Consider the following 27566-nt stretch of genomic DNA (forward strand, 5'->3'; position numbering starts at 1 on the left):
TGGAAAACAAATAAAAAAACTAGTCCTTTTCTGTAAGCTGCAAACAGGAGCATTGAACACGTTGTTGTCTCACTCTATAAAAATACTTACACAGGCTCTGGCCAGTTGGCTCAGTGGTAGAGTGTCAGTCCAGCATGTGGATGTCCTGGGATCAGTTCCCAGTCAGGACATACAGAGAAGCACCCATCTGCTTCTCCACTCCTCCCCTCCCTCTCTCACTTCTCTCTCTCTTCCCTTCCTGCAGCCATGGCTTGGTTGGAGCAAGTTGGCCCCAGTCACTGAGGATGGCTCCATGGTCTCGGGTGTTAAGAAGAGCTGGTTGCTGAGTAATGAAGCAATGTCCCACATGGGCATCACATTGCCCCCAAGTGGGCTTGCCAGGTGAATCCCAGTCAGGGCACATGCAGGATTCTGTCTCTGCCTCCCTTCCTCTCACTGAATAAAAAAAAAAAAAAAAGAAAAGAAAAGAAAAAGAAAAAAAGAAAAGAAAAGAAAAAAATACTTACACATATGCACAAATATATATGCAAGATTTATGCATTCAACCAGAGAAGTCAAGTTCATCTTCTGGACCCCTATCTCTGGATCCTTTTCAGCACCCAACTTCTTCCTCCATGGGTATATCTCATTATGACGCCCAGATGGGTAGATCCCCCTCCACACCTACCTCTTCTGTTTTGGGGCTTCCTCTCTTCCAAGAGTTACCAACTGTGCATCTCATTTTATTAAAAACTGTTCTTGGCCCTGGCCAGTTGGCTCAGTGGTAGAGCATCGGCCTGGCGTGCAGAAGTCCCGGGTTCAATTCCCAGCCAGGGCACACAGGAGAAGCGCCCATCTGCTTCTCCACCCCTACCCCTCTCCTTCCTCTCTGCCTCTCTCTTCCTCTCCCTCAGCCGAGGCTCCATTGGAGCAAAGATGGCCCGGGCGCTGGGGATGGCTCCTTGGCCTCTGCCCCAGGCGCTAGAGTGGCTCTGGTCACAACAGAGCGACGCCCCGGAGGGGCAGAGCATTGCCCCCTGGTGGGCAGAGCGTCGCCCCCTGGTGAGCGTGCCGGGTGGATCCTGGTCGGGTGCATGCGGGAGTCTGTCTGACTGTCTCTCCCTGTTTCTGGCTTCAGAAAAATACAAAAAAAAACAAACAAAAAACAAAAAAAAAACCTGTTCTTGGCCCTGGCCGGTTGGCTCAGTGGTAGAGCATTGGCCCAGCATGTGGATGTCCCAAGTTCAATTCCTGCTCAGGGCACACAAAAGAAGCAACCATCTGCTTCTCCACTCCTCCCTCTTCTTCTTCTCTCTCTTTCTCTTTTCCTCCCACAGCCATAGCTCGATTGGTGCAAGCACATTGGCCCTGGGAGCCGAGGATGGCTACATGATGCCTCTCTGCCTCAGGCACTAAAAATAGCTCAGTTCTGAGCATGGTCCCAGATGGGTAGAGCATCAGCCCCAGATGGGGGTTACCAGGTGGAACCTGGTCAGGGCACATGCAGGAGGAGTCTGTCACTCTATCTCTCCTCCTCTCACTTGGAAAAAAAAATAAGAATTTAAAAATTTTAAAAACCTATTCTTATAAAGTATGGAATAAACTCATTCCCATTAAGCCATACACCTTGCTATATTGCTACTGCCGGGCAGACAAAAGAGATAGGCAGAGCTTTGCAACTTAACAGGTTTGTTCCTTTATCCAATCATTCACTCAACACATACTTCCTGATTGTCTATCATGTGGTACAGAAGCCAGACACACTCATTGCTCTCATATTGCTCACAGTCCAGGTTGGAAATTTCTTTTGTGACACAAATGAATGAGTCTCTCAGATGGTGAAGAATAACAGAAAGAGAACTGTCTTTGAGACAGACCCCAGCTCAAATCTTGACTATACCACTCTGGAACTTTGGGCAAGTTAATAAACTGCTCAGAGGCCCTGGCCAGTTGGCTCAGTGGTGGAGCGTCGGCCTGGCATGCGGGTGACCCGGGTTCGGTTCCCAGCCAGGGCACATAGGAGAAGCGCCCATTTGCTTCTCCACCCCCCCCCTTCCTCTCTGTCTCTCTCTTCCCCTCCCGCAGCCAAGGCTCCATTGGAGCAAAGATGGCCCGGGCGCTGGGGATGGCTCCTTGGCCGCTGCCCCAGGCGCTAGAGTGGCTCTGGTCGTGGCAGAGCAACGCCCCGGAGGGGCAGAGCATCGCCCCCTGGTGGGCAGAGCATCGCCCCTGGTGGACGTGCCGGGTGGATCCCGGTCGGGCGCATGCAGGAGTCTGACTGTCTCTCCCCATTTCCAGCTTCAGAAAAATACAAAACAAACAAACAAACAAACAAACAAAAAAACAAACTGCTCAGAGGGTTAGTTTTCTCATATCTAAAATAAAGCCTGGCCCTGGCCGGTTGGCTCAGTGGTAGAGCGTCGGCCTGGCGTGCAAGGGGTCCCAGGTTCGATTCCCGGCCAGGGCACACAGGAGAAGCGCCCATCAGCTTCTCCACCCCTCCCCCTCTCCTTCCTCTCTGTCTCTCTCTTCACCTCCCGCAGCGGAGGCTCCATTGGAGCAAAGATGGCCCGGGTGCTGGGGATGGCTCTTTGGCCTCTGTCCCAGGCGCTAGAGTGGCTCTGGTCGCAACAGAGCGATGCCCCCTGGTGGGCGTGCCAGGTGGATCCCGGTCGGGTGCATGCGGGAGTCTATCTGACTGTCTCTCCCTGTTTCCAGCTTCGGAAAAATACAAAATAAATAAATAAATAAAATAAAATAAAATAAAATAAAGCCTGATCTGTGGTGGTGCAATGGATAAAACCTTGACCTGGAGTGCTGAGAGGTCACTGCTTTGAAACCCCAGGTTTGTCCAGTCAAGGCACATACAAGAAGCAACTACAAGTTGATGCTTCCCACTCCTTCCCCACTTTCTCTCTCTCTCCTCTCTCTAAAAATTAATAAATAAAAGTGAGAGGAGGGGAGATAGTGAGAAAGACTCTTGCATGTGTCCAAACTGGGATCCACCTGGCAACCCCTTCTGGAGCCAATGCTTGAGTACTGACCTATTTTTAGCACCTGAGGCTGATGTACTCAGACCAATCAAGCTATTGTCAGCTCCCAGGGCCGCACTCAAACCAATTGAGCCACTGGCTGAGGGAAGGGAAGAGGGCAAGAAGGGGAGAAGGAGAGAAGCAGATGGTTGCTTCTCCTGTGTGCTCTGACCAGGAATCGAACCTGGAATATCCATACACTGGGCCAACACTCTATCCACTGAGCCACCGGCTAGGGCCAATAAAAATTTTAAAATAAATATGGCCATAGCAGCGTAGCTGGAACACAGTGGACCAGGGCAGAGTAAATGGTGGTAAACTAGGAGAGGTCAATGGGATCTGAAAAGGTAGAGCCCCTGTTTTGTTCCTACTTTTTAACCATAAGTGCCTTCATGGCTGTTTTTGATTTGAAAATGTTCTCCCAGTGGAAAGTCAGGAGTGATTATATTATAATAGATAGCTAGGTTCTGTGTATTTTATTATATGCAAATTATAGCTCAGTTTTAAAAAATACAAAGTGATACCACTATGCACCTAGGAGGTTGGCAGAACTTAGACTAACAATAATAAATGTTAGCCAAGATAAGGAGCAACAGAAACTCTCAATCACTTCTGGTGGGAGAGAAATTGGTCCAAGCACTTTGGAAAAGCATTTGGTAATACTATAAAGTTGAAGGCATTGCAGTCCTAGGTATGTCCCTGGAAGACAGGGACACGAATGTTTCCAATAACCAAATGCTAGAAGCAATCCATTTGCCCATTGATAGTAGAATGTGTAAACAAACTGTAATATATTTAACAATATACTACTATACAGCAATGAAAAGAAACTACAGCCTTAAAAACATGAATGAACAGGCCCTGGGCCGGTTGGCTCAGTGGTAGAGCGTCCGCCTGGCGTGCAGGAGTTCCGGGTTCGATTCCCAGCCAGGGCACACAGAAGAAGCGCCCATCTGCTTCTCCACCCCTCCCCCTCTCCTTTCTCTCTATCTCTCTCTTCCCCTCTCGCAGCCAAGGCTCCACTGGAGCAAAGTTTGCCTGGGTGCTGAGGATGGCTCTGTGGCCTCTGCCTCAGGCGCTAGAGTGGCTCTGATTGCCACAGAGCGACGCCCCCAGATGGGCAGAGCATCGCCCCCTGGTGGGCGTGCCGGGTGGATCCCGGTAGGGCGCATGCGGGAGTCTGTCTGACTGCCTCCCCATTTCCAGCTTCGGAAAAATACAAAAAACAAACAAACAAAAAAAAACATGAATGAACAAGTATAATGTTGAATGAAAGAAGCCAAACACAAAAGAATCCATACTATATATAGCTCCATTCATATAAAGTTTAAAGAGCAGGGGTCCTGGCCAGTTGGCTCAGCGGTAGAGCGTCAGCCTGGCATGTGGAAGTCTCAGGTTCAATTTGCAGTCGGGGCACACAGGAAAAGCTACCATCTGCTTCTCTACCCTCTACTTCTCTCTCTTCCTCTTTCTCTATCTCTCCCCCTCTCTCTCTTTCTCCTTCCCTCCTGCAGCTATGGCTCAAATGCTTCAGCAATTTGGCCCCAAGCGCTGAGGATGGCCTTGCCTCAGGCACTGAAATAGCTCGGTTGCCAAGCTACAGAGCAGCAGCGCCAGATGGGCATAGGATTGCCCTGTAGGGGGCTTGTTGGGTGGATCCCTGTAGGGGCACATGTGGGAGTCTGTCTCTCTGACTCCCTGCCTCCCTGCCACACACTTAATAAAAAATAACAGTAATAAAATAAAGTTTAAGAGTAGGCAAAACAAAATGATGTGTTGCCCGACCAGGTGGTGCCACAGTGGATAGAGTGTTGATCTGGGATACTGAGGACCCAGGTTTGAAACCCCGAGTTCATCAGATTGATAATGGGCTCATCCAGCTTGGGTGCACATGGGACACTGGCTTGAGCATGAGATCACAGACATGACCCCATGGTCGTTTTCTTGAGCCCAAAGGTCACTGGTTTGAAGCCCAAGGTCACTGGCTTGAGCAAGGGGTCACTGCTCGGCTGGAACTCCCCAGCCAAGGCACATATGAGAAAGCAATCAATGAACTCCAAGTGCCACAACTACAAGTTGATGCTTCTCATCTCTCTCCGTGTCTGACTACCTCTCTCTCACACAAAAAAATGATGTTGTTGGCCCTGGCCGGTTGGCTCAGCGGTGGAGCGTCGGCCTGGCGTGCGGGGGACCCGGGTTCGATTCCCGGCCAGGGCACATAGGAGAGGCGCCCATTTGCTTCTCCACCCCCCCTCCTTCCTCTCTGTCTCTCTCCCCCTCCCGCAGCCAAGGCTCCATTGGAGCAAAGATGGCCGGGGCGCTGGGGATGGCTCCTTGGCCTCTGCCCCAGGCGTTAGAGTGGCTCTGGTCGAGGCAGAGGGACGCCCCGGAGGGGCAGAGCATTGCCCCCTGGTGGGCAGAGCATCGCCCCTGGTGGGCGTGCCGGGTGGATCCCGGTCGGGCGCATGCGGGAGTCTGTCTGACTGTCTCTCCCCGTTTCCAGCTTCAGAAAAATACAAAAAAAAAATGATGTTGTTTAGAGATATATACAAAATCAGTAAAGCTATAAAGAAAAGCAGGTGTGCTGGTAGCACAAACGTCAGGATAGTGGTTCCCACTAGGGCTGGAGAAGGGGATGGGGATTGGAAGAGACACATGGCCAGAGTGCTTTACATGAGTAGTAGTTAAATGTGTGTTCACCTTATCATTATTTTCTAAACTGTATGTTGATGCTCTCTGTACTTTATGTAAATATGCCAGATTTCACAATTTTTGAAAGTTTTAAAATGTTCAATAGATGGATTTAACAGCAAATCAGAAATGGCTGGAGAGAAAATTAATTGTAAAACAGCTAAAGAAAGCATTCAGAATGTAGCACAGAGGCACAAAGAAACAGAATTTTTGAAAAAAAAAATTTAATAGAAGACACGAAAGACAGAAAGTCTAACAAAAATTGATCTGCCATCCCACAGGGAAAAGACAGACAGAATGAGGCAGTGGCAAGATTTTAAGAGATATTCACTAAGAATTTTCCAGAACTGATGAAAAACACAAATCCACAAATTCAAGAAGCCCAATAAATCCCAAACAGGAAGAACAGAAAAAGATCTACATCTACACATAAAATCTTAACAGCTGTCAGATTAAAAAATCTGATTACTACTTGGGGTGGTGAACATAGATGATGTAGTATAGAACTGTACACCTGAAACTTATATGTTTATTAACTAATGTCGCCACAGTAAATTCAATAAAAAGGAAAAAAACTGATTACCAGTACCTTTATATTTTTTAACGAAAAAAATCTTTTTCACATTGATTTAAGAGAGAGAGAGAGAGAGAGAAGGAGAGAGGCATCAACTCATTGTTTTACTTCGTTGTTCCATTTAATTGTGCACTCATTGGTTGCTTCTCATATGTGCCCTGATTGGGGATCAAACCTATGGCCCTGGCACATGGGGACAATGCTCTATCCACTGAGCACCTTGCCAGGGCCTTTAAAGTTTTTATTTATTGGTTGATTTTTAGAGAGAGGAAGGGAGAGCAAGCAAGAGAGAGAGAGAGTGAGAGAGAGGGAGAAACATCAATTGTGTTGTTTCACTTATTTATGCATTCATTGGCTGATTCTTGTATGTGCCCTGACTAGGGATCGAACTTGCAACCCTGGCATATGGAGATGATGTTCCAAACAACTGAGATACTTGGCTAGGGCAAAGCTTATTACATTTAAAACCATGACTTTTAGACCGAGAGCTGACTTTTATTTCTTTTTTCTTTTCCTCTCTCTCTCTCTTTATCTTTTTAGTGAAAGAGAGAGAAAAACAAGAAGGTAGAAAGACGGGAAACATCAACTCTTAGTTGTGGCACTTTAGTTGTTCATTGATTGCTTCTCATATGTGCCTTGACCAGGGGACTCCAACTGAGCCAATGACCCTTTACTCAAGACACCGACTTTGGGCTTTAAGTCAGCAACCTTTAGGCTCAAGCCAGTGACCATGGGTTCATTTCTATGATCCCATGCTCAAGCTGGCAACCCCACACTCAAGCTGGTGGCCTGCACTCAAGCCAGATCAGCCCGCACTCAAGCTGGCGACCTCAGAGTTTTAAGCCTGTGTCCTCAGCATCCCAGGTCGATTCTCTATCCACTGCGCCACCACCTGGTCAGGCTGAGAGCTGACTTTTTACTGGTATCAACGAGATCTAGAAAATAGTTGAATAACATCTTCAATATGCTGAGAGAATAACAGTCAGAGAGAAAATAATTGATCACATTGAAAAAATCAGAAGTCAGAATGTCTTCAAACTTTTTAGCAAAACACTAGGAACTAGAAAACAATGAGCTAATGCCTTCCAAATCTGGGGGGAAAACAATTTCCAACTTTAAGTGCTACATCCAAATGTCAATTTTCCAATATGAAAATACTCAGATAGTTTATCTCCTGTGCATTCTTTCTCTGGAAACTACCAGAGAAGGTACTTCACCAAAACCAGAGAAGAACCTTCGAAGGAGGTAGAGATGAAATCTATGAAACAGGGGCCCCGAGCCAAAAGAAAGGCAAATGCAATCTCCAGGACGATGGCAGGGGAGCCTAGGCTGGCAGCTGGGCAGAGGGCTTGGCGGGCAAATCCAAAGGCTCCAGGAGAGAGCACTGCAAGGGAATGAAATGAATGAATTGTCAGACATCTCTGACCAGCTGGAGAGGAGATATTGACAGTTGGTAAAAGTGCTGACCTATGTAGCAGAGAACAAGCAACACAGGGGTGGCGGAGACAAGTGTTAACTCTAAGGAAAACAAAGCATTGGGAGAGAAAGGAAACATATCAGAGTAATGACTCAGCTGTGACAAATGTTTTCATGGACTTGATAATGTAAACACCACGGAATGATTGAACTCAAATCATTGTATATCGTACTGGAAGGATGGGGATTGAAAGAGCTACCTCATTGTCCTTTAGTTAGAAGTCATTCAATAATTTCTAAAATGTAAAAAAATAAAGAAATAGCACCATAAACAGTTTATTTAGAGAACTGGAGGTAAACGCCAAAAGAAACAGCTAAAGGAGTAGAAGAAAGTGGTTGATTCTGGAGAGTGGACAATTGAGTGGATGAAAGCCAAGGGTTGCTATTTTTTGTTATAAACCTTATAACCATTTAACTATTTGGACTGGAGGGCTGGAAAATTGTGGCCTGGTTTTGTACAAGTGGGAGGTTAGAATAGTTTTTACATTTTTAAATGGTTGAAAAAACCAGAAAGGCCCTGGCTGGGTAGCTTGGTTGATTAGAGCATCGTCCCTATAAACCAAGGTTGTGGGTTCAGTCCCAGTCAGGGCACATATAAGAATGAACCAATGACACATAAATAAGCAGAACAAATTGAAGTTTCTCTCTCTCTCCCTTCCTTCCTCTCTCTAAAGTCAATAAATTAAAAAAAGGTTTTTAAGAAAAATCAGGCCCTTGGCTGGTTGGCTCAGTGGATAGAGTGTCAGCCTGGTGTGCAAAGTCCTCGGTTCGATCCCCAGTCAGAGAACACATAAGAAGCGACCATCTGCTTCTCTTCCCCTCTCTCTCCCCTCTGTCTCTCTTCCCCTCTCAAAGCCAGTGGCTTGGTTGGTCCAAGCATCGGCCTGTAGCACTGAGGCTAGCTCTATTGATTTGAGCATCAGCCCCAGATTGGGGGGGGGGGGTGCCAGGTGGATCCTGGTTGGGGGACATGCAGGAATCTATCTCACTATCTGCCCTCCTATCATTTAAAAAAAAAGAGAAAGAAAAATCAGAAAAACAGTATCTTTTGACATGTGAAAATTATATGAGATTCAAAAAATTTTTTTTAACTTTACTTTTTTATTAAGTGAGAGGTGGGGAGGCATAGAGACAGACTCCCACATGTGCCCCTACCAGGATCCATCCGGCAAGACCCCTATCGGGTGATGCTCTGCCCATCTAGGGTCGCTGCTCCATTGCTTGGCAACTGAGCTATTTCAGTGCCTGAAGCAAGGCCATAGAGCCATCCAACTTGCTTGAACCATTCGAGCCATGGCTGTGAGAGAAGAGAGAGAGCAAGAGATAAGGGGAGAGGTGGAGAAGCATATGGTTGCTTTTCCTGTATGCCCTGACCAGGAATCTAACCCGGGACTTCCACATGCCAGGCCAGCGCTCTACCACTGAGCAAACCTGCCAGGGCTGAGATTCAAAATTCAATGTCCATAAACAAAGTGTGATTGGCACACAGCCTGCTCTTGTTAATTTACATATCATCCACGGTTGCACTTGTGCCACCAAAATAGCAGAGTTGAAGAGCTGCAACAGAGCTCCCATGATCTCAAATATTTACTATCTGGCTCTTCACAGGAAAATTTTGCTGACCCCTGCTTTAAAATATGTTCAGCCTGGCCTGTGGTGGCACAGTGGACAGAGTACCAACCCAGAATTCTGAGGTCACAGGTTCGAAACCCTGGGCTTGCCCAGTCAAGGCACATATGACAAGCAACAAGCAAGCAATGGACAACTAAAGTGAAGGAACTATACTTCTTGCTTCCCCTCTACCCCGTCTTCTCTCTGTAAAATCAATAAATAAAATATTAATAAATAAATAAACTATATTCATATACAGTGTGTCCGTAAAGTCATGGTGCACTTTTGACTGGTCACAGGAAAGCAACAAAAGGTGACAGAAATGTGAAATCTGCACCAAATAAAAGGAAAATTCCCAGTTTCATACCTATTCAGTGCAGTTCGATGTGGGCTCACGCACAGATTTTTTTTTTTAATAATTTTTTTTAATGGGGCGACATCAATAAATCAGGATACATATATTCAAAGATAACATATCCAGGTTATCTTGTCGTTCAATTATGTTGCATACCCATCACCCAAAGTCAGATTGTCCTCTGTCACCTTCTATCTAGTTTTCTTTGTGCCCCTCCCCCTCCCCCTTTACCTCTCCCTCTCCCCCCTCCCCCCGTAACCACCACACTCTTATCAATGTCTCTTAGTCTCACTTTTATATCCCACCTACCTACAGATTTTTTAGGGCTCCTTAGGTAGCTATCCCGTATAGCCTCTACAGACTCGTCACTGACTGATGGCCTACCAGAACGGGGTTTCTCCACCAAACTGCCGGTTTCCTTCAACTGCTTATCCCACCGAGTAATGTTATTCCTATGTGGTGGCACTTCGTTATAAACGCGCCGATATTCACGTTGCACTTTGGTCACGGATTCGAATTTAGCGAGCCACAGAACACACTGAACTTTCTTCTGTACCGTCCACATCTCGACTGGCACGGCCGTGGGCTGCTCCGCTGTATACACAGTGTTACATCATCATCTGCACATGCGCACATGCTGCCACGTCATCCTTCAGAAACTGGGAGGGTTTTCCTTTTGTTTGGTGCAGATTTCACATTTCTATCGTCTTTTGTTGTTCCTGTGACCGGTCAAAAGTGCACCATGACTTTACAGACACACTGTATTTCTGTTAACATGTTTTTAAAAGGCAATAGATTGAGAAGAAAAGATTTGTAATATCTCTAATCAATAAAAGGCTAATCAACACAAAGAAGTCTTACAAATTAGGAAGTTAAAGAGAAATAATCCAATATAAAAACAATAAGAGAGAGCACTAGCCCATTAGAAAGGATGGGCTATGAATGGCAATAAGCATATGATAAATGTACAAACCGCCAGCAGCTTGGGCAAACATAAATCAAAGCAATGATTAAATATGATTTTCTCGGCCCTGGCCGGTTGGTTCAGTGGTAGAGCGTCGGCCTGGCGTGCAGAAGTCCCGGGTTCGATTCCCGGCCAGGGCACACAGGAGAGGCGCCCATCTTCTTCTCCACCCCTCCCCCTCTCCTTCCTCTCTGTCTCTCTCTTCCCCTCCCGCAGCTGAGGCTCCATTGGAGCAAAGATGGCCCCGGCGCTGGGGATGGCTCCTTGGCCTCTGCCCCAGGTGCTAGAGTGGCTCTGGTCGCGGCAGAGCATCGCCCCCTGGTGGGCGTGCCGGGTGGATCCCGGTCGGGCGCAAGCGGGAGTCTGACTGCCTCCCCGTTTCCAGCTTCAGAAAAATACAAAAAATACAAAAAAAATATATAATTTTCTCATCCTTCAGAATGCCATACGTTAAAAAGGCTAACAATATCCAATGTGGGTGAGGATGTGAGTGAGCACTCATGTACTCTTGCAAGTAGGAGCATTCATAAGGGCAGGATTTTTCTTGAGTCAAGAGTATCAACAAAAAATTTCAATGCACTACCTTTTTTTTTAAATTTTATTTATTTATTTATTTATTTATTTATTTATTTATTACAGAGACAGAGAGTGAGTCAGAGAGAGGGATAGACAGGAACAGAGAGATGAGAAGCATCGATCATTAGTTTTTCATTGCGCGTTGCAACACCTTAGTTGTTCATTGATTGCTTTCTCACATGTGCCTTGACCACGGGCCTTCAGCAGACCGAGTAACCCCTTGCTGGAACCAGCGACCTTGGGTTCAAGCTGGTGAGCCTTGCCCAAACCAGATGAGCCCACACTCAAGCTGGTGACCTCAGGGTCTCGAACCCGGGTCCTTCCGCATCCCAGTCCGACGCTCTATCCACTGCGCCACCGCCTGGTCAGGCAATGCACTACCTTTTAACCAAGCAAAAACATGAGGGGCCCAGGGCCGTCAGCCCCATCTACGACACTGTGGACGAGCCTAGGGTATTTCTTCCAAGAAGCAGGTAAACTGATCTCACTTGCACAAGGGCCACTTAACTATGTCTTGCCTGAATAGTCAGGTTTTTTATTCTTCCCTCGAAGATCTCTGTTGTGGGTGTTGATAGTCCTATTTTCTGCTGCTTTGTTTAATATATAGTGTTTCCTTTATTCCTCCTACCTCAATGCCCCACTCATATTTCAGGCTGGGACCTACTCCTAATGTAGAGCTCTCTTTCCCCCTTTTGCCAACTTCTATTATGAATTTACCTTTGCCACCCGGCTTAGTGTATCCCAAGGTTCTCTTTACCACGCCACAGTCACAGAGCTCCAGGGAAAAGCAACCTGGTCTCATCTCTCCAGGCAGAGGAGAACAGAAGCTCCATCTCCACACATGCTGCAAATGGCTTTTCCAGTCTACCTGAATCATTACCAGCTAGAAGCAGCGGTCATTGGGACTTGGACGTGAGCTGCAAAGTATAGAATTGTGACAACAATTCCAGTGCCATGCGGACTTTTCCTGGATGTGGACTTTTCCTGGACTCCTGCTCCTTGTGACAGCTTCTAACGGACTGAACTGGGGTTGGGTTGCATTTGCAGGGATTTGGAATGGTGTTGGTGCCAACTTGGACTTGGTGAACATGTTAAGGACACTACTCTTTTATGGATTCTTGCTGTATTGGCCAAGAGTTTGCTTAAAGGCTTTAATCACTGTAAAAAAAAAAAAAAAATATATATATATATATATATATATATATATATATATATATATATTTGACTGGATAAAGAAGATGTGGCACATATACACTATGGTATACTACTCAGCCATGCATGATATAGACATCGGATAAAAAATGATGACATCGGATCATTTACAACAAAATGGTGGGATCTTGATAACATTATAAGTGAAATAAGTAAATCAGAAAAAAACAAGAACTGCATGATTCCATACATTGGTGGGACATAAAAATGAGACTCAGACATAAAAACGAGACTAAGAGACGTGGACAAGAGTGTGGTGGTTATGGGGAGGGGGGAGGAGGGAGAGGGGGAGGGGGAGAGGCACAAAGAAAACTAGATAGAAGGTGACGAAGGACAATCTGACTTTGGGTGGTGGGTATGCAACATAATTGAATGACAAAATAACCTGGACATGTTTTCTTTGAATATATGTACCCTGATTTATTGATGTCACCCCATTAAAATTAATAAAACTTTATGTATAAATTTTTTTTTTTTAAATGAGACTCAGCCTGACCTGTGGTGGTGCAGTGGATATAGCGTCGACCTGGAAATGCTGAGGTCGCCGGTTCGAAACCCTGGGCTTGCCTGGTCAAGGCACATATGGGAGTTGATGCTTCCAGCTCCTCCCCCCTTCTCTCTCTCTCTGTCTCTCTCTCCTCTCTCTCCCTCTCTTTCTGTCTCTCTCTCCTCTCTAAAAAAAATGAATAAGCCTAACCAGGCGGTGGCTCAGTGGATAGAGCGTCGGACTGGGATGCGGAAGATCCAGGTTCGAGACCCCGAGGTTGCCAGCTTAAGCGTGGGCTCATCTGGTTTGAGCAAAAGCTCACCAGCTTGAGCCCAAGGTTGCTGGCTCAAGCAAGGGGTTACTCAGTCTGCTGAAGGCCCGTGGTCAAGGCACATATGAGAAAGCAATCAATGAACAACTAAGGTGTTGCAACGCGCAACGAAAAACTAATGGTTGATGCTTCTCATCTCTCTGTCCCTGTCTATCCCTCTCTCTGAATCTCTCTCTGTCTCTATAAAAAAAATAAATAAATAAATATTTAAAAAAAAAATTAAAAAAAAAAATGAATAAATAAAATAAAAAAAAATGAGACTCAGAGACATGGACAAGAGTGTGGGGGTTGAGGGGGGAGGGAGGGAAGGAGGGAGAGGGGGAGGGGCACAAAGAAAACTAGATAGAAGGTGACAGAGGACAATCTGACTTTGGGTGATGGGTATGCAACATAATTGAATGACAAGATAACCTGGACATGTTTTCTTTGAATATATGTACCCCGATTTATTGATGTCACCCCATTAACATTAATAAAAGTTTATTTATAAAAAAAAAAAACACCATGAACGTCAGCCGCATTCAGGGACACCCGGGCCTCTCAGGAGCGTGGCAGTTTGAAGGTGCTTCCCAATGGTTGAACTCAGAGTATGGTGTTGTGGAATTGGTGGTGCTGGGAGCAAGGCTGGTTCTTAGTAAACTGTCTCAAAATCAGAGAGGTGAGCTCTCCAAGACATACAGTGTGGCCCTAATAGGGTTGAGAACCTTAATACAGAAAGTCAACGGGAACCCTGTCAAGTCAGGCTCCCACGGAAGGCTGCAGGCCAGCCAGTGGCTAATGCCATCTAAACACTAACACGCGCCTTGCCATACAGAAGATTCTAGAAAGAAAGGGCAGCGCAGAGACACCATGTTGTCTTGGAACCCTCCACGTGCTTCATGCGCTGAGAAGCCGACCTAGGAGTCAGGCTGGTATGGGATATGGGCACTGGTACCCGAAAATTGTAAAATTACAGCATAGCTTTCTTAATAGTGTGATAGAATGAGCAAAGCAAACCTCACTGTTTTAACTATTTTAAAGTGTGTCCCTTCGCCACGCTGTCAATCACCACAGTATATAGTTCCAGAACCTTTTGATAACCCCCAAAGTAGGTCCTGGATCACACACAGAGGCGTTCCACTTTGAATTAATTGCACGAGAGAAGATATAAAGAAATCAAATGATTTTGTATAATGTCTATTATGCAAATAACATGTTTAAAATCCATTGCATGAGGCACGCGGAGGGAGTCACGCCGAGGGAGTCACGCACTTTACGTGCGGAGGGAGCCGACGCACAGGTCACATAACTGGGCGCAGAAGACACTGGTCGCCATTTTCAACGCCATCCTCTCTTCAGGCGCATACCTGCTTGCAGCTATGGCTGACGCTGAGGAGGTTCCTGCCGTGGCCGATGAAAACAAACCTGATGAAGATACTTTGCAGGTGCTGCAGGACCTGGCCAATCGCCTGCGCATCCACTCCATCAAAACCACATGCACCTTGAGCTTAAGGTGAGGCGCTTCCATCGAAGTTAACATGGCGCCGGGCAGCAGGCCCAACGGTGATGAGGGGCGTGAGGTGAAGGGAGCCGTTGAACTGCCTTGGCTTGGTCGTAGAGGCCCAGTTTGGGGCCGCTGGGGCTTGGCTTCCACCCCCAGGCGCTAGCCAAGCATGGCCACCTTTAGTGCGCTTAGTGGCCGGCCACGTTCTCGGGCGCGAGCTAACCCTAACCGTCGCTGTCTTGAGGTGGGGGCCGCCGGAACTGTGGCGGGCCGGCCGTGCCCGGGGATTGGAACCGTTGGAGCGGGAGGGCCCGGGGTTTTCTGTCTGAATGATTGCCCTCAACATCAGGCCCCAAAACCCAGAGCATGGGATTTTAAAGAAATACAGGTTAAATGGGGAGTGGGTCTGCTAGTATTTACTGAGGATTTTTGCGTCAATATTCGCAATGGCTGTTAGCAGTTTTCTCGTAAAGTTTTTGTCTGGTTTTAGTGTAAGGGCAACGCTGGCTTCAGAGTGAGTTACGAAGTTTTTCCCTCCAGTTTTTTGTGTTTTTTTTTTTTTTTTTTTTTTTTACATTTTTCTGAAGCTGGAAACAGGGAGAGACAGACAGACTCCCGCATGCGCCCGACCGGGATCCACCCGGCACGCCCACCAGGGGCGACGCTCTGCCCACCAGGGGGCGATGCTCTGCCCATCCTGGGCGTCGCCATGTTGCGACCAGAGCCACTCTAGCGCCTGAGGCAGAGGCCACAGAGCCATCCCCAGCGCCCCGGCCATCTTTGCTCCAATGGAGCCTTGGCTGTGGGAGGGGAAGAGAGAGACAGAGAGGAAGGAGAGGGGGAGGGGTGGAGAAGCAAATGGGCGCTTCTCCTGTGTGCCCTGGCCGGGAATCGAACCCGGGTCCTCCACACGCTAGGCCGACGCTCTACCGCTGAGCCAACCGGCCAGGGCCATTGTTTTTTTTTTAAATAAGAGGTTGAGGATTGATATTAACTCTTTAAATAACAGGTCTGGAGTTTTCCCTTGTCAGAGAGGTTTTTGACTACTGATTCAATCTCCTTTGTTAGTTACGGGTGTAATTCCAATTTTCTGTTTGTGACTCAGCCTTAGCTTTTCTGTTTTTAGGTTAGTCCGTTTATTGATGTACAACTGTTCACAGTACTTTTTATAGTCCTTTATACTTCTATAGGCAGTAGTAATGTCCTTTTCATTTTTTTAAAAGATTATTAATTTCAGGCCCTGGCCGGTTGGCTCAGTGGTAGAGCGTCGGCCTGGCGTGCAGGAGTCCCGGGTTCGATTCCCAGCCAGGGCACACAGGAGAAGCGCCCATCTGCTTCTCCACCCCTCCCCCTCTCCTTCCTCTCTGTCTCTCTCTTCCCCTCCCGCAGCCAAGGCTCCATTGGAGCAAAGATGGCCCGGGCACTGGGGATGGCTCCTTGGCCTCTGCCCCAGGCGCTAGAGTGGCTCTGGTCGCAACAGAGCGACGCCCCGGAGGGGCAGAGCATCGCCCCCTGGTGGGCATGCCGGGTGGATCCCGGTTGGGCGCATGCGGGAGTCTGACTGACTGCCTCCCCGTTTCCAACTTCAGAAAAATACAAAAAAAAAAAAGATTATTAATTTCACACCTGATTTAATAAATTTAGTAATTTTTTTTACTTTCAATCTAGCTAAAGGGTGGTTAATTTTGCTAAGCTTTTCCAAGAACCAACTTTAGTTTTTGTTGACTTTTCTGTTTTCCTAGTCTCTTTTATTTATGTTCTAATCTTTATTATTTTTTCTTTCTGGTAGCTTTGGATTTACTTTTTCTGTTTCAAAACTTTTAAAATTAGGCCCTGGTCGGTTGGCTCAGCGGTAGAGCGTCGGCCTGGCGTGCGGGGGACCCGGGTTCGATTCCCAGCCAGGGCACACAGGAGAAGCGCCCATTTGCTTCTCCACCCCCCCTCCTTCCTCTCTGTCTCCCTCTTCCCCTCCCGCAGCCAAGGCTCCATTGGAGCAAAGATGGCCGGGCGCTGGGGATGGCTCCTTGGCCTCTGCCCCAGGCGCTAGAGTGGCTCTGGTCGCGGCAGAGCGACGCCCCGGAGGGGGCAGAGCATCGCCCCCTGGTGGGCAGAGCGTCGCCCCTGGTGGGCGTGCCGGGTGGATCCCGGTCGGGCGCATGCGGGAGTCTGTCTGACTGTCTCTCCCCGTTTCCAGCTTCAGAAAAATACAAAAAAAAAAAAAAACTTTTAAAATTAGATAAGTGGAACAAGTCCAACAAGTCAATGTTTGTCTTTCTCCTCCCTCCTCCCCCTCCTCCTCTCTCCCTCTCCTCCTCTCTCCCCCTTCTCTCTCCTCGCTCCCCTCCTCCTCTCTCACCCTCTCTTCCCTTTTCCTTTCTCCCCTCTTTCTCTCTCCTCCTCTCTCCCCCTCTTCCTCATTCCTCTCCCTTCCCCCTTGCTCCTCTCCCCTCCCCCTCTCCTCTCTCCTTTCCTCTCTCCCCTCCCCTTCTCCTCTCTCCCCCTCCTTTCTTCACCCTCTCTCCCCTCCCCTTCTCTCTCCCTCTTCTCCTCTCTCCCCTCCTCCTCTCTCTCCTCCTCCTCTCTCTTACCCTCTCTCTCCTCTTCCCCTCTCCTCTCTCTCTTCCCCTCTTCTCTTTCCCCTTCTTCTCTCCCCTCCTCCTCTCTCTTTCCCTCTTCCTTTCTCCCTCCCCCTCTCTCCTCTCCCCTCTCTCCCCTCCCTCCCAACCCCTCCCTCCCCTCCCCCTCTCTCCTCTCTCCTCTCCTCCTCTCTCCCCTCCCCCTCTCTTTCCTCCCTCTCTCCCCTTCTCCTCTCTCCTCTCCCCTCCCCCTCTCTCCCCTTTTCCCTTCTCCTCTCTCTCTTCCCCTCTTCTCTCCTTCCCCTCCTTCTCCCCTCCTCCTCTCTCTCTTTTCCTCTTCCTTTCTCCCTCCCCCTCTCTCCTCTCCCCCTCTCTCCCCTCCCTCCCCCTCTCCTCTCCCCTTCCTCCTCTCCCCTCCTCCTCTCTCCCCTCCCCTCCCCCTCTCTCCCCTCCCTCTCTCTCCCCTCTTCCCTCTTTCCCCTCCTTCTCGCCCCTCTCCCTCTCTCTCCCTCTCTCCCCTCCCTCCCCTTCTCCTCTCTCCCCTCCCCTCTCTCCTCTCTCCCCTCTCTCCCTCTCCCTTCTCCCCTCCCCCTCTTTCCCTTCTCCCTCTCTTCCCTCCCCTTCTCCTCTCTCCCCTCTCCTCTCTCCCCTCCCCTTCTCTCCTCTCCTCTCTCCCCTCTCCTCTCTCCCCTCCCCCTCTCTCCCCCTCTCCTCTCTCTCCTCTCTCCCCTCTCTCTTCCCTCCTCCTCTCTCCCCTCCTCCTCTCTGTCCTCCTCCTCTCTCTCCCCCTCTCTCCCCTCTTCCTTTCTCCCCCTCTCTCCCCTCCCCTTCTCCTCTCTCCTCTCTTCCTTGTCTCCCTCTCTCCCCTCCCCCTCTTTCCCCTCTTTGTCTCTCCTCACTCCCCTCCTCTCCCCTCCCCCTCTCTCTTCTCTCCCCTCCTCCTCTCTCTCACCCTCTCCCCTCTTCCTCTCTCCTCTTTCTCTTCCCTCCTCTCTCTCCCCTTCTCTCTCCCCCCTCTCCCCTCTCCCCCCTCTCCTCTCTCCCCCCTCTCCTCTCTCCCTTCCCCCTCTCCCCCTCCCCCTCTCCCTTCTCCTTCTCCCCCCTCTCTCTCCCCTCCTCCTCTCTCCCCCTTCCCCTTCCTCTCTCTCTAAAAAACAATAAATAAAATTTATTTTAAAAGCGTACTGCCTGACCAGGTTGATGGTGCCATAGATAGATCGTTGGCCTAGGACACTGAGGACCCAGGTTCAAAATCCCAAGGTTGCTGGCTTGAGTGTGGGCTCATAGACATGACGCCAGGGTTGCTGGCTTAAAAAAGAAAAAGACTTGTAAAATTAGGGTTTTTGTTTGAGATCTTTTTTTTTCCTTTTTAAGAGAGAGACAGGGACAGATAGACAGGAAAGAGAGAGATGAGAAGCATCAACTTGTAGTTGCGGTACCTTAGTTGTTCACTGACTGCTTTCTCATATGTGCCTTGACCAGGGGCTGCCTGGGGTGGGGGCATCTCCAGCTGAGCCAGCAACCCCTTGTTCCAGCCAGTGACCTTAGGCTCAAGCCAATGACCCTGGGGTCATATCTGTGAGCCCATACTCAAGCTGGCGACCTCGGGGTTTCAAACCTGCATCCTCAGAGTCATAGGCCAACACTCTGTCTACTGCACTAGCAAATCTTTTTTTGACAGAGAGGGACAGACAGGAAGGGAGAGAGATGGGAAGCATCAATTCTTCATGCCACACCTTAGTTGTCCATTGATTGCTTTCTCATATGTGCCTTGATGGGGGGGGGGGGCTACAGCAGCGCGAGTGACCCCTTGCTCAAGCCAGCAACCTTGGGCTCAAGCCAGTGAGTGACCACGTGCTCAAGGTGGTGAGCCTGAGCCCAAGTTGGTGACCTGAGGTTTCAAACTGGGTCCCCAGCATCCTAGGCTGGCGCTCTATCTACTGCGCCACCACCTGGTCAGGCAGATCTTTCTTTTTTTAATGTAAGCATTTGCAGCTGTCAGCTTCCCTTCTAGCGCTGCTTTTGCTACATTCCATAAACTTTATTATGTGTGTTTTCATTTTCATTTGTGTTAAGTATTTTCTTTTTTATGCCTAATTTTTATTCTGGAATGTAAATCTTTTTAATTATAGTTGACAATATTATATTAGCTTCAGGCATATACGGAAATATAGTGAGCTTTCACATTAATGCACCTTACAAAGTGATTACCACAAAAAAAATCCACTATCCCTCTGTCACTGTACAAACTTACTGTGATATTACTGACTTGAGTCCTTATGTTGTACTTTACATCCCTGTGACTTATTTATGACTCCAAGTTTGTAACTCTTAATCCTCTTCACCTTTTTGCTGGTACCCTCTTTCCCAACCCAACCTTCTAGTAACTGTCAGTTATTGTTTTGTTTGTTCATTTTTTTAGTTTTTTAGATTCTGTATATAAATGAAGATACAGTATTTGTCTTTATCTTCACTTAGCATAATACTCTCTAGGTCTATCTATGTTGTCCTAAATGGAAAGCCATAAATATTCCTGTGTGTATGTGCACATTGTGTTAAGTGTTTTATAATTTCTCTTGTGATTTCTTCTTTCAGCCATTGATTAAGTTTAGGATCTGCCTATTTTTGGTTATTTTTAACTTTCATTTTGCTCCCTTTATCTTCAAAATAATAATTCAGATTTGCATTTTCTCAAGGGATCTCTAACAGCTTTTAAATCTAGATCATCCCCTTGGGATACTTACAAGGCAAGAAGTTTAAGTTGCCATTTTCTATGTTGTGAAACTTGAAAGGAGATATTATTAATACACATGAGCTAGGCCTAAAATCTTTGTTTTTTCTTTTTTTTCCTTTTTTTTCCCTTTTTTTGGTGCTAGAGACAGAGGGAGAGTCAGAGAGAGGGACAATTCTTCGTTGGGGTTTCTTAGTTTATTGATTGATTTCTCATATGTGTCTTTACTAGGGGGGGGGGAGAGGTTGGCTACAGCAGACCGAGTGTCCCTTGCTCAAGCCAGCGACCTTGGGCTCAAGCTGGTGAGCCTTGCTTAAACCAGATGAGCCCGCACCCAAGCTGGCGACCTCGGGTCTCTAACCTGGGTCCTCCACATCCCAGTCCGACGCATCCACTGCGCCACCACCTGGTTAAGCAAGGCCTAAAATCTTGACTCTTTCTACAGTTGAGGCAAGGCTCTAGGGAGGTGGTTTTGTACCCTGCCATGTCCCCTCCCCTCTCCTCTCCCCTCCCTCATACATAATTAATAAGGGACTGGCTAGACCAGGGGTCCCCAAACTTTTTACACAGGGGGCCAGTTCACTGTCCCTCAGACTGTTGGAGGGCCGGACTATAAAAAAAAAACTATGAACAAATCCCTATGCACACTGCACATATCTTATTTTAAAGTAAAAAAACAAAACGGAAACAAATACAATATTTAAAATAAAGAAGTAAATTTCAATCAACAAACTGACCAGTATTTCAATGGGAACTATGCTCCTCTCACTCACCACCAATGAAATAGGTGCCCCTTCTGGAAGTGCGGCGAGGGCTGGATAAATGGCCTCAGGGGGCCACATGTGGCCCACAGGTCGTAGTTTGGGGACCCCTGGGCTAGACCCCAGTGTAGGCTGTTTTCTAAAAGCAGAAATCATTGGCATTCAGTAAGAGCCTTAAGTTACTCCACTATGAGAAACTTCTCAGTCCTACCATTCACTTCCTAAAAGAAACTAACTTTAGGTAATAGAATGGGATCTTGTTTGTGGCACTTTTTTTTATAAAAACTTTCTCTCATTTTATTGAGATATAACGGACGTATAGCACTGTATAAGTTTGAGCTATATGGCATAATGATTTGACTTATATATATATTGTGAGATGATTATCACAATAAGTTTAGTTAACATCCATCATCAAATACAGATACAAAAAAAGAAAAAAACTTTTTTTTCCTTGTGATGAGCACTGTTAGGATCTTAACAATTCTTAACAATTTTCACATATACTATACAACAGTGTTAAGTGTCATCATCTTGTTATACATTATGATCCTGGTACTTCTCCTAGAACTGGAAGTTTGGATCTTTTGACCACCTACTTTTAATTCCCCCTCCTCCAACCCCCACCTCTGGTAACCACAAATCTGATGATCCATTTTCTATGAGTTTTTCTGTTTTTATTTTTAGATTCTGCATATGAGATCACATATATGGTATTGGCCTTTCTATGTCTGACTTATTTCACTTGGCACAATGCCCTCAAGGTTCTTCCATGTTGTCACAAATGGCAGAATTTCCTTTTTTATTTGTGGCTGAAATATAGTCCATTGTATACATGTACCACATTGTCTTTATTCATTCTGTGGCCAGCTAGGTTGTTTCTATGTCTTAGCTATTGTAAATAATGCTGTTATGAACATAGCAGCATAGATATCTCTTTGACATAGTGTTTTTATTTCCTTTGCATATATTCCCAGAAGTGGAATTGGTGGATCATATTGTAGTTTTAATTTTAATTTTTTAAGGGTCCTCCATACTTTTATCCATAGTGGCCGCACCAATTTACATTCCCACTAACAGTGGACAAGGCTTCTTTTTCTCCATATCCTCACCAACACCTGCTGCTTGTCTTTTTGATGATAACCATTCTACCATAATGGGAGGTGATAGCATATTATGGTTTTGATTTGCATTTCCCTGATGATTAGTAATGTTGAGCATCTCTGCGTTTACCTGTTGGTCATGTGAATATCTTTAGGAAAAGGTCAAGTCCTTTGACCATTTTAATTGAATTATTTAGGGGTTTCTGCTATTGAGTTCTATGAGTTCTTTATATATTTTGGATATTATCCCCTTATCAGATACGTGGTTTGCAAATATTTTTCCCATGTGGTTGGTTGTCTTTTTTGTTTTGTTGATGGTTTCCTCTGATTTGCAGAAGCTTTTTAGTTTGGTGTAGTCATGCTTTATTTTATTTCATTGCTTGGTGTCATATCCAAAAAATCATTACTAAGACCGATGTCAAGGAGCCTTTTTTCTGTGTTTTCTTCTAGGAGTTTAATGGTTTCTGGTCTTACATTTAATCTGTTTCAAGTTAGTTTTGTGAGCATTGTAATAAATAGGGGTTTAGTTTCATTTTTTTACACGTGAATATCCAGTTTTCCAAGCACCATTTCTTGAAGAGACACTCTTTTCTCCATTGTGTATTCTTGGTCCCTTGTCAAATATTAGTTGACCATATATACATGGGCCTATTTCTGCTTCATGGTATTTGTGACTAATGATATCACAGATGAATTCAAACAAGTGGAAGAATGTTCAAGAGCTTATGGAGTCACCAGGTTCTGAAGTTACTGGGCCTTAAAGCAGCCTTAAAATCTGTGAGCTTGGGAGGCAGTGGCCCTGCATCCCCTTTTCTTGGCTGGATTTTTTCTGGGCTGGGAGTAATGACTGCTGCTTCTGCTCTGAGGAGTCCATGTGCTGAAAAGCCTCCCCATGCACCATATCCCTGGGGAGTCATCTGTGAGAAATAACCTGTGCCATATCTTTCAGCCACCCCACATCATTCAGCAGTGCTTCCGAGATCATGTCTGTGCTGTTCTTTCACATCATGAGATATAAACAGGAGGACCCAGAGAATATAAACAATGACCGATTTGTCCTCTGCAAGGTAAGCAGGCATTGGAGCTGGGCCTACTCAGATGCTTGTTTAAACTTATTTTTAAAGCCACCATGTCACAAGGCCTGAAATGGGCTCTGTTTATCTTTTTGGTTCTTCTTTGCCTTATGTCTTGGTCCACTCGAGCTGCTATATTGAAATACCACAGACTGGATAGTTCATAAACAATAGAAATTTATTTTCCACAGCTTTGGAGGCTAAAGTCCAAGATCAAGGCACCATCATGGTCGTGTTCTGATGAGGGTCCTCCACCTGGTCACAGACTTCTGTTGTATCCTCACATGGAAGAAGTAGTCTCTCTAGGGCCTCTTATATAAGGACACTAATCCCATTCTTGAATGTTCTTCTCTAGTGACTTAATCACCACACAAAGACCCCACATCCTAATACTGTCATTTTGGGCATTCAACATAGGTTTTCAACATACGGATTTTGGGGTGACACAAACATTCATACCCTAGCACTTCATAAAAATCTAAAAGGCATTCTAGTGAGGTTATGTGGTAGGAAGGATGACTTGTGGCAACTGGCCACCCTTCCTTTCCTTTTGTGGTGTCCTGCCCCACACAACCTAGCTCTAAATATCCCCTTGGCAGGATCATGCTATTCCCCTCCTCAGTCACCTGGGAGGACTTAACATTAACAAATCCAGCTTGCTAAGCTCAAGGAAAATTGGGTTGGATTTGGAGGGATATCCTACCCCTGTCAGTCAACTTCCTCTTTCATTTCTGTGTATATCTGACTTGACAACAGTGAGGGACTTTCTCATTAGACTAGGGACGGTGTCAGGTACCTCATTATATTGGGGGATGGGAAAGAAAAGGAATGTTAAAAGCAAGATCAATCTAGAAGAATGTGCAGCTCTTTGATGCTGCCTGAAAGTTTGATGTGTCCTGAGCAAATCATTTAAAACTCAACTGGTAGAGCACCATGTACAAACAGGAACCCCAGATCTGGGCAGCAGGAAGTAGATTAAAAACAAAGCCAGAATATTGCTCAAGTACCTGGGGTCATAGTTATGACTCTTTGTCTTAGTGTCTGAAACATAATCTCAAATGAGGTTTGGCAAAAAGTAAATAAAATGAGTGAGGTGTGTAGAAGGATAGAGATGAAATAAAAGTGGTCCATTAGTAATAGTGGGTGAACTAGGTGAAGAGAACATAGTACATTATTGCACTATTAAAACTTTGCTATAAGCTTGAACTTCCTTTACAATAAAATTCAAATAAATATGGGTGTACAAACACAGTATAAGCATTTAGATCTCTGGTTTAGAAAAAGGAAAGGTGCCTAGACGATCTCATATCCACTGTTATCCTATCAAATAATTGGAGATATTGGCCTTAGAGGGATAAATAGGCTTTTTGGCATGCAGTAGCAGGCCGGGCACTGTTCAGTTGCCAGAATTTGTGTTCATCAGATTTAATCAGCAGATAAAATTGGAAGAAAGAAAATATACAGAAGCATGGTCCATCTTGGCTTTAGCTGAGAATGGAGTAAATGACTCCACTACAGGCAGAGGAACCAGTGTTCCTGGGATGCGAGTGTCTTAACACAGACAAGTATGTTAGAAGGCCGACTGCTTAAGCTTGGCGGTGTCACTGACAGAGGTACTTGGATTCCCTTAGAGCCCTCGTGGTGCTGAAGGCTGGAGGGGGGGCTTACAGTGCTACCGTTCCCACTCAGACCTTTGTTTTGTTTTATCTGCTCTTTTGTTTTTTTCCAGCCAAGCAGCCCTGGAAAGGAACCAAAAGGCGTTTTCGTAAAGTTGTTCTCTTTTTCTTTTTTAAGATTTTATTTATTTATTTTAGAAGAGAGGGAGAGGGAGGAGCAGGAAGCATCAACTCCCATATGTGCCTTGACTGGTAAAGCCAGCGATTTTGAACCAGCAACCTCAATATTCCAGGTGGCCACTCCATCCACTGTGCCACCACAGGTCAGGCTGTAAAGTTGTTCTTGATGGGCACTTTATGCCGGAACAAAGATGAGAACGTGGAAAGAAAGTGTTTTTTTTCTGGTGTCCATAGCACCTTGTATGCATCTTTTATTCTAGCTCTTGGCCCCCCTCAATTGTGCTGAGTGTCTCCCTCCATAGCATAAGTGTTCTTGGAGAAAAGAAGGGAACCCATGTCAGGGTACTTCTGCTATGCCAGCATTGTGCTGGTGCCCCACCAATCCCCCACCAATCTTATCAATCAGTCCTACAGCTTCCTGCAACCCAAGGAGGGCTCTCATCTCCATCCGATCCACAAAGTAAAGCCTTGAGGAAGTTGGTTTCACTTGCTCCCACTTTAAAGCCAGAAAGAAGCAGAGTTGTTCTCAGTGCAGAGCCCAGGTTGGGTTCAAGGGCATGCAAGGCAACTGGGAGCCAGAGCTTGTTATAAGAGTAAGGTGGGGACCATAGGGAAAAGGATGGAGCTAGAGGTGACATCAGGAGAAACTTCAGTGGGACAGTTCTGTGGGGATAGAGATATAAAACAGAGAGAGAGTCTCTGGGATCATAGAGCATATGGAGAAAGCTAAGGAAGGTCAGGAGCCCTGGGAGGAGCAGAATAGGAGAAGGATCTGAGACTAACAGGTACTCATCCATGGAAGTGACAACACAAATCAACTTCTGCTTGATTGGAGCTGACGTTTGAATGGAGAGGGGAGCAGACAAGAAACCTGGAAATAGGTAGCTAGCATGTCAGATGGGGCTGAGCATCCTGGATCCAAGGGAAGTGGAGGGATAGTGGGTACTAGTTTAAAGTGAGTCCAGGAAGGTGGTGATGCTGACATTCAAGCAGAATTTTGGGAGGGGTGAGAGAGTGAGCTGTGTACTTATTTGGGCATGAACACTGAGCACTTGGGGAAGAGGGAGCTACAAGTGCTAAGACCCTGAGGCAGGCATGTGCTCAGTGCATTCAAGAGTCAGCAAGGAAGCTGCGGTACCCAGAGTGGTAAGAGGGAGAGTAGAAGGTGAGGGGGAGGCCAGAGTAGACAGGCTAATACAAGAACTTGGGCATGCCGTGGCCGGATGGCTCAGTTGGTTAGAGCATCATTCTGAAGCATAGAGGTTGCTGGTTTGATCCCTGGTCAAGGCACATACAGGAACAGATTGACATTCCTGTTTCTCCTTCTCTCTCCTTTCCTTTCTCTAAAATAAATAAAATAAACATTTATTTAAAAAAAAAAAAAAGAACTTGGGCTCTACTGGCACAAGATGGCAAGCCCTTGGTCGGTTCTTAGCAGAGAAGAATGAGCAAGCTTAGTTTTTAACAGCTCCCCCTGGCAGCTGTGTTGCAGATGGCTGTGGAGGAGCAGGAAGGCCACTGCAGTGATGGAGGAGAGATGTCTGGCCAGGCTGAGGTAGTAGCAGCAGCAAGAGGATGAATAAGTTCAGTGTGTCTTACGAACCTGTATTCTCCAAAGCATTGGCTTTGTGCGTGGCTAGATAAAAGGCCTTGTGAAATGGCAGAGTTCATGCTTAGGCTTTTTGTTTTGCTCTTGGGCTCTGTTGAGGCTGCCATGTGGAAGAAAAGCCTCCCTCTGTGTTCCCAAAGCTGCAGTTGCCCTTGCCACATTGCATTGATTACCTGTGGCTCCCCTGTCTTTGTGATCTGAGACTTGTGATGCATGCGGGTGTAGTGAAAAGGAAGTCCCTCCACAAGGTGGGTAGGGCTGTGCTGAGGAACAGCCTGTGCTCGGTGCCAGAAGTTGGCCTAATACTGAACTTCCTGATACCTGTGTTCTGCAGGCACACCTAGGTTCATTTGATCCCTTCTCTTAACAGCAACTGGCATTTGTTGATGCAGCAATTGGATGGTTCGGACAAGGGCTGGGGGCTGCATGCGGGATGGCATATACCGGCAAGTACTTCGACAAGGCCAGGTAAGGTACTTACCTAGAAACCACTTAACTTAGTCCCCATCCCACTCCAGGCACTTTGGCTTTATTTATGGCTTATTAGTTTGGGAAGACAGTGATTATTTTGAAAGTTCAGGTCACCAGTGTTCAAGCAGTATAGAAATTGTATTTCTGGCCCTAGCCTGTTGGCTCAGCAGTAGAGCATCAGCCCAGCGTGTGGAAGTCCCAGGTTCAATTCCTGGTCAAGGCACACAGGAGAAGCGACCATCTGCTTTTCCACCCTTCCACTCCCCCTTTTTCTTCTCTCTCCTCCTCCTCCTCCTCCTCCTCCTCCTCCTCCAGTGGCATGGCTCAAATGGTCAATCCAGTTGGCCCCGGGTGCTGAGGATGGCTCCATGGCCTCCCCTCAGGCGCTGAAATAGCTCAGTTGCTGAGCAATAGAGCAGCGGCCTCAGATGGGCAGAGCACCCCTAGTAGGCTTGCCCGGTGGATCCCGGTCAGGGTGCATGCAGGAGTCTGTCTCTCTGCCTCCCTACCTCTCATTAATAAAAAAAAAAAATGTATTTCTGGAAACTGTTCTGGCATCTCTGGTTGGATTCTAAGTACTGCCTGCAGTATAGAATCAAGTTTATTAGGACTCTAATTTTTCCTAAGAAAAACATCTTGTTTCCCATGTCTGTGAGCTTTATTACTGGAGAGGGA

General features: G+C 46.6%; 1 protein-coding gene across 1 annotated transcript in view; it reads left to right on the plus strand.

Annotated features, from left to right (window-relative positions):
- The first annotated feature begins 14646 nt into the window (after window positions 1-14646).
- The window catches only part of TKTL1 (transketolase like 1), a 32940-nt gene continuing 20020 nt past the window's right edge, over window positions 14647-27566 (plus strand). The window contains exons 1-3 of the mRNA XM_066357780.1: window positions 14647-14780; window positions 22892-23009; window positions 26791-26888. Of these exons, the coding sequence (XP_066213877.1) occupies window positions 14647-14780; window positions 22892-23009; window positions 26791-26888 (350 nt within the window). The remainder of the gene's footprint in view (window positions 14781-22891; window positions 23010-26790; window positions 26889-27566) is intronic.

The sequence above is a fragment of the Saccopteryx leptura genome, chromosome X (assembly GCF_036850995.1).
Source record: "Saccopteryx leptura isolate mSacLep1 chromosome X, mSacLep1_pri_phased_curated, whole genome shotgun sequence".
Taxonomy (NCBI): domain Eukaryota; kingdom Metazoa; phylum Chordata; class Mammalia; order Chiroptera; family Emballonuridae; genus Saccopteryx; species Saccopteryx leptura.